Source organism: Salmo trutta, chromosome 7 (genome assembly GCF_901001165.1).
Source record: "Salmo trutta chromosome 7, fSalTru1.1, whole genome shotgun sequence".
In the NCBI taxonomy this organism is placed as follows: domain Eukaryota; kingdom Metazoa; phylum Chordata; class Actinopteri; order Salmoniformes; family Salmonidae; genus Salmo; species Salmo trutta.
The window spans coordinates 35205675-35220643 of NC_042963.1; the positions used below are offsets into that span (position 1 = coordinate 35205675).

General features: G+C 44.0%; 1 protein-coding gene across 2 annotated transcripts in view; it reads left to right on the plus strand.

Moving 5' to 3' along the window:
- Positions 1-1290, plus strand: part of LOC115197310 (inactive serine protease PAMR1) — a 48129-nt gene extending 46839 nt beyond the window's left edge. For both annotated transcript variants that reach the window (XM_029758700.1, XM_029758702.1), the window contains exon 14: positions 210-1290. In XM_029758700.1, the coding sequence (XP_029614560.1) occupies positions 210-779 (570 nt within the window). In that variant the 3' untranslated portion in view covers positions 780-1290. The remainder of the gene's footprint in view (positions 1-209) is intronic.
- The last annotated feature ends 13679 nt before the right edge of the window (positions 1291-14969 follow it).

Below are 14969 nucleotides of genomic sequence, written 5' to 3' on the forward strand. Positions count from 1 at the left end.
CACTGCCTTTCTCTCTCTCTATTCTTTCTCTTACCATCCCTCCTCTCCATCTCTGACAATTCCTTCTTCATTCTAACTATCCCTTCGCTCCCTGACCATCCCTGACCATCCCACCTGTACTGTTTCTTTCTCTGACCAGTCTATTTTCTCTCACTCCCTGATAATAATTTCTTTCTGTCTCTCTTCCCATCCCTCCTCTTTTCCTTCAGGTGGCCTCCATCTCTATACACCCCAACTACGACCCCCTGGTTCTTGACTCAGACCTGGCAGTGATCAAGCTGCTGGACAAGGCTCGTATCGGGGAGAAAGTCCTGCCCCTCTGCCTACCTGACACCCAGGGGGGAGAGGTGACCTCCAGAGAAGGGTTGGTGACGGGCTGGGCCCCCCTACCAGATCCCCGGATCGGGGAAGAGGAGCAGGCCAGGGTGGGTGTGCAGCACCTGGCCGACGTGGTGCCCTGCGAGCAGCAGTATGCCCGTAAAGGGGTGCCCGTGAGCGTCACGGACAACATGCTCTGTGGCCGCCAGCGACCCGACTACAGCCCATCTAACATCTGTCCCGCGGACACAGGGGGTATCCTGATCCTTCCTGCCCAGACAGGCTCTGCCCAGGACCCTTCTCTTGCCTCTCCAGGGGGGCGGGACAAGTCCAAAGGGGAGTGGCGGCTGCTGGGGTTGGTGAGTTTCGGGTATGACCAGGGAGAGTGTGACCCAGACCTGTTTACAGTGTACACACATGTGGCCAACTTTAAAGACTGGATAGAGAGCCATATGAAGTGACATCACAAGGATGTGACTCGCCCTGTATCTCTCTTTTCCTCCCTCTCTTCAACCAACAATTCCCTCTTTTTCTTCATCATTATTTCCCCTCTTACTTATATTTGCCAACATCTTTCTATATTCTCCCTCCTTCCTCCTCCCATCTGCCTGCTTCTTGTCATACCGACGCAGGGAGTGTGATCAGTAAAGATCAGAGTAACACTGAACTGTACAGTGCTCTGAGCTGACTTTAGAAGGCCCTAACACAAACTGATCAGGTAGAGCTGCCCTCCACTCAGCACAGTACTTCAGTGTTCAGGTTTTACCTTAAATTTGGTGTTAGACTTGAAAACGACCTGAAAACCAGTTCCCTGGGAAAAGCTGGTTTTCATTGTATTCTTTGATATGTATATATAATGTAATGTATTATTATTATGGCTTTGCACGTGGTTCAAGAGATGTACATATTGTATAGAAGGACATAAAAGTAATGTTGTTTTTAATTAAAGATATGTGGTTGTGTGTAAAGACACGGCGGTCTGGTTAGAGTTGTTCATCGAGTGTGGTTCTGTGAGCTTTCATCCAGCATTAATTAAAAGGATACCCATGTGATTCTACTAAATAGAGTTGAGAGAAAGGAACCTGGTGCTTGCTATGTAAATCAGACAGCCATTTGGCCAGGGCCAGAGAAAACCTATGAATTAATCCAGATCAAGTATGAACAATGAAGGGCTGCAATCGAACACCTGCAAATTGAAGTCATTAACAAAATAATTTATGTGCCTACACAGTTAATAATGTGTGTATAACGCAGTTAATAATCTTGGCGTTACCCTAGGATAGGGGGCGCCACAGCGCATTTTGAAAAAAATTTGTGCCCATTTTAAACGGCCTACTACTCAAACACAGAAGCTAGGATATGCATATAATTAATACTTGTGGATAGAAAACACCCTTAAGTTTCTAAAACTGTTTGAATGGTGTCTGTGAGTATAACAGAACTCATATGGCAGTCAAAACCCCGAGACCGATCGAAACAGGAAGTGGAATTCTGAATTGTGGACTCAACTTCACATCTTTGCCTATTAATCACACAGTGAGCTATGGTTCATTGAGCACTTCCTATTGCTTCCACAAGATGTCCCCAGTCTTTACAAAGTGGTTTGAGCCTTCTACTGTGGAAACTGACAGAATGACACGCTGTTGAAATTGGTCACAGGAGGAGGGCCATCACCATTATGACGTCGGCGGCCCTGTCTACCCCCTCCTTTCGAAACATTTTGAAACACAATGCAATCGTCCCCCTCGAATCTTATTGGCTCTCTTGTTGAAACAGGCCCTGAAGATGTATGTTATACAACGTTTAACATGTTTGAACGAACCTAAAAAAAATTCGAAGTGGCTGTCCCGCGGCCGACGAAGGATTTGGATACAGCCTTCAGACGCGCTAACAACAGCAAGCTAATGGAACATAAAGGATGGACTTTTTCGAACGAAAATACATTTGTTGTGGACCTGGGATTCCTGGAAGTGCTTTCTGATGAAGACAACCAAAGGTAAGGGATTATTGACAATAGTATACAAGATTAGATGTGATATGCGATTGTTCCAAGATGGCGCCGAGCTGTATTTACTAGGTAATTTTCTGAGTATCGCATCCCCTTTTATCGCAAAGTGTGATTACCCAGTAAAGTTATTTTTAAATCTGGTATTACAGGTGCATTCAAGAGATATTCATCTATAAATCTTAGAATGACAATATTACATTTTAAAAATGTTTTAGAATAGCACTGTTTCCCGGGATGCATTTGAGGGAAAATAGTTAGTCAACGTCATGCGCCGATGTAAAATGCTGTTTTTATATATAAATATGAACTTTATCGAACAAAAGAATGCATGCATTGTGTAACATGATGTCCTCGGTGTGTCATCTGATGAAGTTTGTAAAAGGTTAGTGCTGCATTTAGCTGTTTTTTGGTTATTTGTGATGCATGTGGTTGGTCTGAAAATGGCTATGTGGCTACTTTTACCATGTACTCCTCTAACATAATCTAATGTTTTGCTTTTCCTGTAAAGCCTTTTTGAAATCGGACGACGTGGGTCGATTCAGGAGAGGTGTATCTATAAAACGATATGAGACAGTCCTATATTTGAAAAAGAAAATGTATTACATTTCGTTATGCTAATGTTGATGGGAGTTTTTCGCTGGATGTTCGTCCCAGACCTTCAAGATTAAGTGTTGACCCCTCTGCAAGCATCTAAAGAGAAAAATTGGTAAGTAATCGATGGAGAAAGTGTAGTGTGAACATTTAGCCACAGGGTGGCAGTTTTAAAACATCAATTTATATGGATTTATGTGGAGGGATGCTCTTTGGTATTTTATTAGGATCCCCATTAGCTGTTGCAATAGCAGCAGCAACTCTTCCTGGGGTCCACACAAAACATGAAACATGACATAATACAAAAGATTAATAGACAAGAACAGCTCAAGGGCAGAACTACATCAATTTAAAAAAGGCACACGTAGCCTACATATCAATACATACACACAAACTATCTAAGTCAAATAGAGGAAACAGGCTCTGCCCAAAGCTCACAGCCAGAGGGATTGGGTATTCATACACACCAAAATGGTATTAACTCCACTTTCTCTCTTACAATGTCCACAACATCTACAAAAAAATGAAGTCAGAACTAGCCCACAAGCCCAGCACAGTTTTTGATCAGCTTGTACTTATCATGACCATATTTGTGTGATGTGTGTGATGTACTGTAAGTGTGTGTGTCCATTGTTCTCTGCTACACATTGCAGCACATCTACCTTCGCCCACCTTGCTCTTTCTTCTCACACTCTCTCGCTTGCACACACACACACACACACACACACACACACACACACACACACACACACACACACACACACACACACACACACACACACACACACACAGTGTCGGAAAGATGAAAAGATGAAGGGGTATTTCTACCACATTGGGGGAGCTGCTGTGTCTGTGATTGTGTTATATACGCTTGGGTTATGAGTCATGAGGATTCTGGGAAGGAGAATGAGCTGGTGTTACTGATGATGCTTAGGCTGGGGTGCCATCATTGTGATAGCACTTCAAAGCTTATGAAGAGTAAACAAGCAATCATTGCATATACTGTTTGTGTTTCAAATACAATAGTGGCCTCATGGCAATGTGAAATGGAAATGGCAGTGAGATGTCCATATTTCATTGTACAGGAATAGGAAGCATCTTGGGAGGTGTTTCGACGACATCTACAAGATTGCATTAGCAAGCTGAGAGACATCACATTGTAGAAAATCTGCTCTTGGCAACAATTACATCCTGACCATAGCCTTCCCTTGGACACTCACTGCCCTGGTAGGAATAGTCTGTACAAAGGATACTTGGAGGGAGATCGAAGTTCAATAAATCTTTTGATGGACGGCATCCTAGAGACAGTATACTTTCTCTTTCGCACAGGAACACGATTTATGAAAGCTTTTCTGTCCCCTTTCTCCTCCTGTTTACTGGAAATGGACAAGGTCCTCATTTAGGCCCTTAATTCCCCTGAGGAGAGAGCTCTTCTACCCCGGCTGAAAGCAGACGTATTCTCAGGCCCCTGTTAGTTCACAGGTCAACATCAGCATAGCCGGCCAACACTTCACCACAACTTGACTGTTCTGCTGGGAACTAGAGAATGACCCTGAGACCAGTGGAAAGCACCTGACAATGCTGAGAAAAGTGCTACGATGAGGGCTCTATAGAGTGTTTGCACTGAAGAGGCAGAGGGGCAAGGCACTTGACACCTGACGTAGGCCTACACAAAATGGCCGTTCAGAGTCCAGTTTCACAGTCAAACCAAGCTGTACTACGGATGCCACTAGTGCTGCGTGTTCTTTAGAGCAAAGAAAATAGATCCGCCTTGACTCGCTCGTTGGAGACTCCAGAGAGAGGGAATTAGACAACAAAGAGATCGCCTTCCTTCCTGTCGACATGAGAGAGACGTAGGACTAGTCTTGTGATGTTCTCAGGGTTCTGCTGTGTCCATGGAGACCGTGCATTTACATTTAACATCCCACTGGTGTTCTGTGATGTGTTTACGTCCCCTTGCTATCACTACCACACAGCCCACATATACACACACACACACACACACACACACAGACCACCACCACCACCCCCATCCCCACCCTCCTAGCCCCTGATCTACTCACCCTACCTGCCACCTCATCCTCTCTTCCTCCCCTCTCCATCTCCATGTCCACCCCATGCATGGCTATGAGGGGCTTTAGGCACCAAACAGAACACATATATTTCTCAGTCCTATACATGCGCAGACACATATACAGTACTTGCACACATAAGCACCTATATTCACATACTACTGTGCACATACACACACCCACACACACCAATTCTGTAGTGTATTTAAAGCCCAGTGTGTGATTTAACGATCACTCATTTATTTGCAGGCCTCTGACGAGGTGACCAGGCGGAGGTGACAATGTGATTTATTGGATCTTCGTTTATTTGGCTTCCACTACAGCAGAAACCATGCAATGGATTCTGAAGCTGGTTACTGCTTCTCAGAGAGAGAGTGAGAGAGAGTGAGAGACAGAGAAAGAGAAAGAGAGAGAGAAAAACAAAATTCTGAGAGAGAAGTCATGCAGAAGAACAGCTCCTGACTTGTTATAACTTTTTGCTTGTTTAGAGTGAGATTGACACGATTAATTGAGCAAAAAATGTATAGGTAATCAAATTGTACAACTGAAGATCAACACAGGAGGAAAATATTGACAGAGAGAGAGAGAGTTAAAAGATCAATCTTCATCGTGATAGCTAGCTAAATTCAAATCTGTCAGCTAGCTTACCGTCTAGCTCCAACTGTTTACTGGCGGTAACCATAGCAACATGGCCACTGAGGCAGCGCTAGCAGCACCAGCAGCAGCAGAGACTGAGAGACCCCCCCCCCCTTTTTGAATACCTAGCAGAAATCAAATCAGAGAAGGGAAGAATCAATTTTAAACACAGAATTCTGAGGGAGAACACAGAAACTTTTTTTGCCGACTGCTCATAAAACAGAACTGTTACAATACTGCCTGGCATACAGCTGTAACCAGGCATTTCAGCTATACCACAAAGAAAGGCATCCGCAAGGGAAGGCAGATCCACATTTTTGAGGACAGCGATAAGGACCAGGAAAATAGGTTTCTGACGGTAAACATGTACCAGAACTGCACTGTCATGGTCCAGGGCAGTGAGGCTGCACTCAGCTCTTTTGTGCAGGACTTTCCCACCCTAAGGAAGATCGCAGAAAGCAAAAAAGACAAGGACAGCACCCCGACCTCTCCGCTCACCTCAGGCACCCCAACAGCAGGACTATCCTCCCCCCAGACTGCCTACAACCACCAGAGCCAAGACCACACTACCATCAGTCTGCTGAGAGACAGGCTGGCTCTGTTAGAAGTATGGATTACTGAGCTGAAGGAGCAGCCCCCCAGCTACACCACCACCAGCCCAGACACAGAGCTTCTACAGGACCAGATGAACCAGTGCAGGACCCAGCTGAAGAACTCTGTCCAGGAGCTGAGAGAGAGCCTTGAGGAGGTAAAGGCCACCATGAGGAGAGAGATGGTGCAGGTAAAGGAGGAGATGGCAAAGGAGTTGTCATCAAGAGGGTGCTGCAGACTGTAGAGACTCCTAGAGAGAAGCTGCAGCCCCTCACCACCCCTAACAACCCCACTGACCCAGCTTTACCCACAACCCCCCCATACCGACAACCCTTTACCCACACCCCCAGTCAAAAAGGTGGCTCACATGCGGACACCTATGACAGAGAGAAGCTCTCTGAGCCCCCCTGACACACCCCCACACACCTCTCCATGTACACAGGCCCTGTGTACTCCAGCCACAGACCGTAAACGCACTAATCTGGTAAAACCCACTGAGGTGGCCATCCTCATTGACTGAAATGGGAAATTCATCCAAGAGGACAAACTCTTCCCCCACCACAAGGTGTGCACAATATGGTGCCCAAAAACACAGGATGACTTTGGCACACCAGGCCACATTATTATTCACACCGGCACCAACAACCTGATAGAGGAGCAGAAGAGAGTAGGCAGGATGTACACAGTGTTTTTGGGCACCAGATTTTGCACACCTTGTGTTGGGGGACGAGTTTATCCTCTTGGATGAATTTCCCATTTGAGTCAATGAGGATGCCAACTCAGTGGGTTTTACCAGATTAGTGCGTTCATGGTCTGTGGCTGGGGTACACAGGGCCTGTGTACATGGAGGGGTGTGTGGGGATGTGTCATGGGGGGGCAGAGAGCTTCTCTCTGTAGTAGGTGTCCCCATGTGAGCCTCCTTGTTGATTGATGGCAGCATTCGCGCAAAACTGAAAGCGCAAACCACTGCTTTTAATCAGGGCAAGGCGACCGGAAACATGACCGAATACAAACAGTGTAGCTATTCCCTCCGCAAGGCAATCAAACAAGCTAAGCTTCAGTATAGAGACGAAGTAGAGTCGCAATTCAACGGCTCAGACACGAGTGGTATGTGGCAGGGTCTACAGTCAATCATGGACTACAAAAAGAAAACCAGCCCCGTCGCGGACCCCGATGTCTTGCCCCCAGACAAACTAAACAACTTCTTTGCTCGCTTTGAGGACAATACAGTTCCACCAACATGGCCCTCTACCAAAACCTGCGGGCTCTCCTTCACCACAGCCAACGTGAGTAAAATATTTAAACGTGTTAACCCTCACAAGGCTGCCGGCCCAGACAGCATCCCTAACCGCGTCCTCAGAGCATGAGCAGACCAGCTGGCTGGTGTGTTTACGGACATATTCAATCAATCCCTATCCCAGTCTGCTGTCCCCACATGCTTCAAGAGGGCCACAATTGTTTCTGTTCCCAAGAAAGCAAAGGTAACTGAGCTAAATGACTACCGCCCCGTAGCACTCACTTCCATCATCATGAAGTGCTTTGAGAGACTAGTCAAGGATCATATCACCTCCACCCTACCTGACAACCTAGACCAACTCCAATTTGCTTAACGCCCCAATAGGTCCACAGACGACACAATCGCAATCACACTGCACCCTGCCCTAACCCATCTGGACAAGAGGAATACCTATGTAAGAATGCTGTTCATCGACTACAGCTCAGCATTTAACACCATAGTACCCTCCAAACTCATCATTAAGCTTGAGACCCTGGGTCTCAACCCCACCCTGTGTAACTGGGTCTTGGACTTTCTGACGGGATGCCCCCAGGTGGTGAGGGTAGGAAACAACATCTCCACCCTGCTGATCCTCAACACTGGGGCCCCACAAGGGTGCGTTCTCAGCCCTCTCCTGTACTCCCTGTTCACCCATGACTGCGTGGCCATGCACGCCTCCAACTCAATCATCAAGTTTGCAGACGACACTACAGTGGTAAGCTTGATTACCAACAACGATGAGACGGCCTACAGGGAGGAGGTGAGGGCCCTCGGAGTGTGGTGTCAGGAAAATAACCTCACACTCAACGTCAAAAAAACAAAGGAGATGATCGTGGACTTCAGGAAACAGCAGAGGGAGCACCCCCTATCCACATCGACAGGACAGCAGTGGAGAAGGTGGAAAGTTTTAGGTTCCTCGGCGTACACATCACTGACAAACTAAAATGGTCCACCCACACAGACAGCGTGGTGAAGAAGGCGGAGCAACAGTGCCTCTTCAACCTCAGGAGGCTGAAGAATTTTGGCTTGTCACCAAAAACACTCACAAACTTTTACAGATGCACAATCGAGAGCATCCTGTCGGGCTGTATCACCGCCTGGTATGGCAACTGCTCCGCCCACAACCGTAAGGCTCTCCAGAGGGTAGTGAGGTCTGCACAACGCATCACCGGGGGCAAACTACCTGCCCTCCAGGACACCTACACAACCCGATGTCACAGGAAGGCCAAAAAGATCATCAAGGACAACAACCACCCGAGCCACTGCCTGTTCACCCCGCTATCATCCAGAAGGCGAGGTCAGTACAGGTGCATCAAAAGTGGGACAGAGAGAGTGAAAAACAGCTTCTATCTCAAGGCTATCAGACTGTTAAACAGCCATCACTAACATTGAGTGGCTGCTGCCAACATACTGACTCAAATCTCTAGCCACTTTAATAATTAAAAATGGGATGTAATAAATATATCAATAGTCACTTCAAACAGTGCCACTTTATATAATGTTTACATACACTACATTACTCATCTCACATGTATATGCTGTACTCTATACCATCTACTGCATCTTGCCTATGCCGTTTGGCCATCGCTTATCCATATATTTATATGTACATATTCTTATTCATTCCTTTGCACTTGTGTGTATAAGGTAGTTGTAGTGAAATTGTTAGATTACTTTAGATATTATTGCACGGTCGGAACTAGAAGCACAAGCATTTCGCTACACTCGCATTAACATCTGCTAACCGTGTGTATGTCACTAATAAAATTTGATTTGATTTGAGCCTGGTCAACAGAGTAGCAGAAAGGGCCTCTGAGTGGTTCCCCAACTCCCACATCACCATCTCCACTCTGCTACCCCGCAAAGACTTTCATCCCCATACCATTCAGAAAGTCAATGCTGATATCACCAGAGGGTGTGGCCTACTCCCGAATGTGCATGTTGCTCACCACCCAACAATCACCCCAGAGCATCTGCACGACCACTCCCACCTGAGGAAGCAGACAGTAGGGATGTTTGCCAAGTCTCTAAAGGATGTGGCACTTGGTAGACAAACACCCCATGCCGCACTGGACAGAAGACCACCCAGAGACCCCTACCAGACCACTGCACCACCAAGGAGCCCCAGGCCCCCTCAACGCCCCACCAGACCCAGCGCACCCCACAGGCCCCACCCACCACCAGAGCATCACCACTTCCATCAGCTTAGCCAGACTGGACTGGGCCTAGCCTACTACCCCACACCAGACCACCACCTCTACCAGACCAGAGAGGAAGCCCCACGGCCCAGGTCTGGCCCCCCTCCACTCCACAGGGCCCAACAGCAGGACCAGCGCAGCTACGCGGAGGTTGTCAGAGGACAAGAGAACCCTGTAGGATTAAGTTAGATGAAATAGCTCCTCCAATACATTTGCACTAAACTGCACTAAACATACACGGATGCATGCATGCACACACACACACACACATACACGGATGCATGCACACACACACACACACACACACACACACACACACACACACACACACACACACACACACACACACACACACACACACACACACACACACACACTCCTTTTGTACTAAAAGTTTACTTGTTCAATGAATAGGAATATTTATATATATAACAGAAAAAATGTTAGCTGTTATCCTGTTTATCTCACTCTTAACAACTTATTAGTTAGTAGTTACTGTATTTTTGACTGCTATTCTTTCTTTTTGCAACATGACATCACTATCAGTTAGCATGTGGAACATTCAGGGCCTAAACTCATCAACCTTCGGACTGAAAAGTTTAGCACTGGAGTTCAACAAAAATCTTAAAGATGTTGACGTCATCATTCTGCAGGAGACATGGTGTAAGGTTGACATTGTCACTCACTGTCCCACAGGCTACAGAGAGGTAATTGTGCCATCACAGAAACACAGAACTGTCAATAGAGGCAGAGACTCTGGAGGACTGATCATTTGGCACAAATCCGAACTAACAGTTTCACATTTTAATTAACTTAATCATTATGACAAACATTATGACACCACTGTCATTGGTTACACTAATTGCACTGTGTGTCTACATAACCTGGTTCAAGTATTCATGAAATTACCCTGAGGAAGGCACAGTGATGCCGAAACATTGGTAAATATCCATTAAATTGCTGGGAGATTATACATGGTGTGCAACTTTCTTTATTTTGATAGTTTATAGTTTATTCGCCGTTAGTCAGCACCTCCACACAAACTATTATTCTGGGTGAGTGCCAGCTCATGTTTTTTATCTATAAATCTGAACTACAAAATCTAACTGATCCCCTTAAAATTGGTAAATATCACATTTGGTTAAAACTGAAAAAATAACTTGTACTGACAGAAAAATATGTGTTCCTTTGCGCAATATATATCTCCCCCTCAGAATCCCCATATTATTCAGAGGAGATCTTCCCCACCCTTGAGGAAGAGACGTGCCATTTCTAGGCCCAGGGAAATGTGCTCATCTGTGGAGACACAAATGCGCACACAGGAACACTACCTGATCTAACGACCACACGAGGGGACAGCTTTATTACAGACCATACTGTTTCTAACTGTCTTCATCTCCCCATAGAAACAACAGTGACAGCGCCGTCAACAAAAACGGAAGGGATCTGTTGCAGCTCTGTAGAAGCCTGGGTCTGTACTTTGTCAATGGTAGGTTATAGGGGGACTCTTTGGGGAGATTCACCTACTGCTCACCTCTTAGCCACAGTACAGTAGAGTATATGACTACAGACATTGACCCTTTCTCTCTCAGCTCATTCACTGTCAAGCCACTAACACCTCTGTCTGATCACAGCCAAATTACGTTGTTCCTCAAAAGAACAGTCATAGAAACAACCACACATTCACAGCCCAGTAAGCTGTACAACATCAGAAATTCATACAGATGGGCCCAAAACAGCACAGAAGAATACCAAAATATCCAAACAATCTTAGATAACTTTCTGGATACCACATTCACTCACAGCAGTAAAAAACATAAACTATATATTCAGGCAAACGGCAAAAGAAGCACAATTGAAATGGATAAAAATATATATTTTTTAAAAACACAGATGACAACTGGTTTGATGCAGATTGTAAAATTATAAGGACAAAACTTAGAACACTATCCAACCAAAAGCACAATAATGGTGAATTACGCCTTCATTACTGTGAGACTTTAAAACTCTATAAACGTACACTCAGAACCCCAAAAAAAACACAGTACAACAGCAAGCAGCTGACATTAATTGAGGAGTCCATAAACACAAACAACTTCTGGCAAAACTCAAAAAATCGAAACAAGAGCAATTAGCGATGCAAAATAGTGACATATGAACAACCCATTGTAAAACACTCTACAACACCGTTCAAATTGACACAAACGCAGAACAATGCCAAATTCATGAGAAGTTGAATGAATTAAAAAATGCTATAAAGGACAATCAAAATCCATTGGTCTCCCCAATTACTGACCAGGAGCTCTATAAGAAACTTCAGGCCCTCAAATTTAAAAAAGCATGAGTACCTGATGGCATCCTAAATGAGATGCTCAAACTCATTAGTGCAAAATTTCAATTGGCTATATTAAAACTGTTTAATTTGATCCTGAGTGTAGGTTATTTCCCTGACATCTGGAATCAAGGACTCATAACCCCAATCTTTAAGAATGGAGACAAATTTGACCCTAACAATTACAGAAGCATTTGTGTGAACAGTAACCTGGGGAAGGTTTTCTGTACTATTATAAATGTAAGCACAATGTCTTGAATGAAAGCCAAATTGAATTCATACCAAAACATCGCACGATCGATCATATTTACACCCTACACACCCTGATAGATAAACACATCCACCAAAATAATACCAAAATATACGCTTGCTTTATAGACTTCCAAAAAGCATTTTATTCTATTTGGCATACGGGACTGTTCTACAAAGTTATTGAAAGTGGTGTAGGGGTAAAACATATGACATAATTAAATCAATGTATACTGGCAATACGTGCAGCGTTAAAATTGGCAAGAAAATAACAAAATCCTTTAATCAGGGGCGGGGCCTTCGCCAGGGTTACAATCTGAGCCCTGCACTCCTCAATATTTACATCAACAAATTGGCCACTATAACACGATCCATGTTGTATACAGCATTTCCCATGAATTCCAACTCTTTCAACTTGCAACAAAATAATCTATGAAATCTAAAACGCTAAACCTTGTTTCACCCAGTCAAGTTTGGTTTCTGTGCAACCCTCGGACACTATAGAAGGCAATCAAAAACTGTTCATCCTTCTACATTATGTATTGGCTACACAACACTTATTTTAGCCCACGAAGGACAGACATCATTACTCACCAATGAGACAGGTGGTGTTCACTTGATTGACAGTCTCTTGGTCCAATGACCACCTATTGTTTTGAAACATAGCTAGCTAGATAGCCAATGAGTTGGGTTTTACGTGAGTATGTGATGGCCCTTTGTATGAGTAAAGGCCATTGTCCTAAGGCTGCGCGCAAAGCGATTCATTGCCCATCAAAAATCCACAGAACGCACAGGAGTTTACATTACGCATCGCTAGATAGTTTCTAAAAAAAAAAATCTCCAAATTTAAGAAGTACAACATGGCTGCTAAGACTATAAATGCTAAATTGAACTTCAAGTATACATATTTGGATGAGATTATTGCAGAAATTGACCGGGAGAGTGACTCGAGAAGTGACACGCATAAAAGATTGGAAGGAGATTTTTAGATCAGTAAATAAAATACATTTTTGCTTCTCGTGCTAATCCAGTTGTTTAAATGGTTGCATATTAATTTAAGATATTTGTCTTTGATTTCTATTTACGTATATATAATATATAGACCTGAGGCATACAATATATTAGTATAGTCTATGTGTGTTATTGCCCATTGATCCACATGTTTCATTATAGTGATTGTGTTCTCCATACTATATATAATACATGTTAATGGATCTGTGTTGTGTATTTGATGTATTGATGCAGTGCTCACCCACTGCTAAAATAAAGGGGAAATAAAATAAGTAATAGTAAACTTGAGTTCTAACATGTTTTTTTTATCCTCAATAGTGGTTGAGAGTAACATGACCTGTGGGAGCCACACCCACCCCCGCCTGACCTTCTAGAGGTGTGAAGTTAAAATAGTATCAAGAATATGCATATCCTTGCTTCAGGTCCTGAGCTACAGGCAGTTAGATTTGTAGGTTATTTTAGGAAGAAATTGAGATGATGTAAGGGCTACGTAACTGGTGGCAGGGAAGTCAAACGCAGGAGAGCAGAACTTGGTGAATAGCCAGAGCAGTTTAGAGAAACCAACTTCGGCAGAAGTCGTGACAGATGAAGGATCCAATCCTTAAGAGGTTTTTAAGAACAACAACAAACAATACCTTTACGACCTGCTGTTGTCATTCCCTTGTGAGAAGGCATTGTCAATGGAAGATCATTTGGTTCAAAGTGGCTGGAGAGGACTCTGTAATGAGAGAGAAATAATGATATGGAAAATATTAGCCTACAAGATTCAATCGAGCTATGTTTGCTTCATTTACATTTTAGTCATTTAGCTTAAGCTCTTATCCAGAGCGACTTACAGTAGTGAATGCATACATTTCCTGTGCTGGCCCCCCATGGGAATCAAACCCACAACCCTGGCGTTGCAAACACCATGCTCTACCAACTGAGCTGCTTCAGTTGCATCCCATTAATGTGCTGGAGACAGCTCTGCAGAGTTGTCACTAGCTGGCATAGCCACAATGTTATAATATCTGATTTTAAACCTAACCTTAAACAAACTGTTAACCCTGATGCCTAACCCTAAACTTAAATTAAGACCAAAAAGTACATTTTTGTTTTCTGAAATGTTTACAATATAGCCTATTTTGACCTTTGCATGACCTATCTATGGGGAAAATGCTCAGTTCTGCCTCCAGGACAAGACTTGATAACAATAAACATCAACCTGAGAAAGAAACGCAAAACTGGCACCAGACGTCATTCCTTGCACATATTCTGATCATCCTGACATGCTTAAGGTAACTTGGGGGAAATCGCCCCTGGGCAAGAACGGAGTGATTTCCTCTTAGTTGGCCTAGGTGCAAAGTCAGACTTGGCAATATTGTAAAAATTCATGAAAACAAACATTTGCTTTTTGGTCTTAATTTAAGGTTAGGGTTAGGCATTAGGGTTAACGGTGTCATTAAAGTTAGGGTTAATGTTAGGGTTAGGTTTATGACTTTGTGTCTGTGCCAGCTAGTGACCACTCTGCAGAGCTGCCTCCAGAACAAGACTCATGACAAGAAATGCTAACTAGCTAACAAGCTAGAAACTAACCAAAACAATGTTTAGAAAGTTGCTTTTAGTTGCCTGGTTTGTTAGATTGACATATACTAAATTAATTTTTAAACAGATGGGTTTATTGGTGTTAAAATACACCAGTTACGCT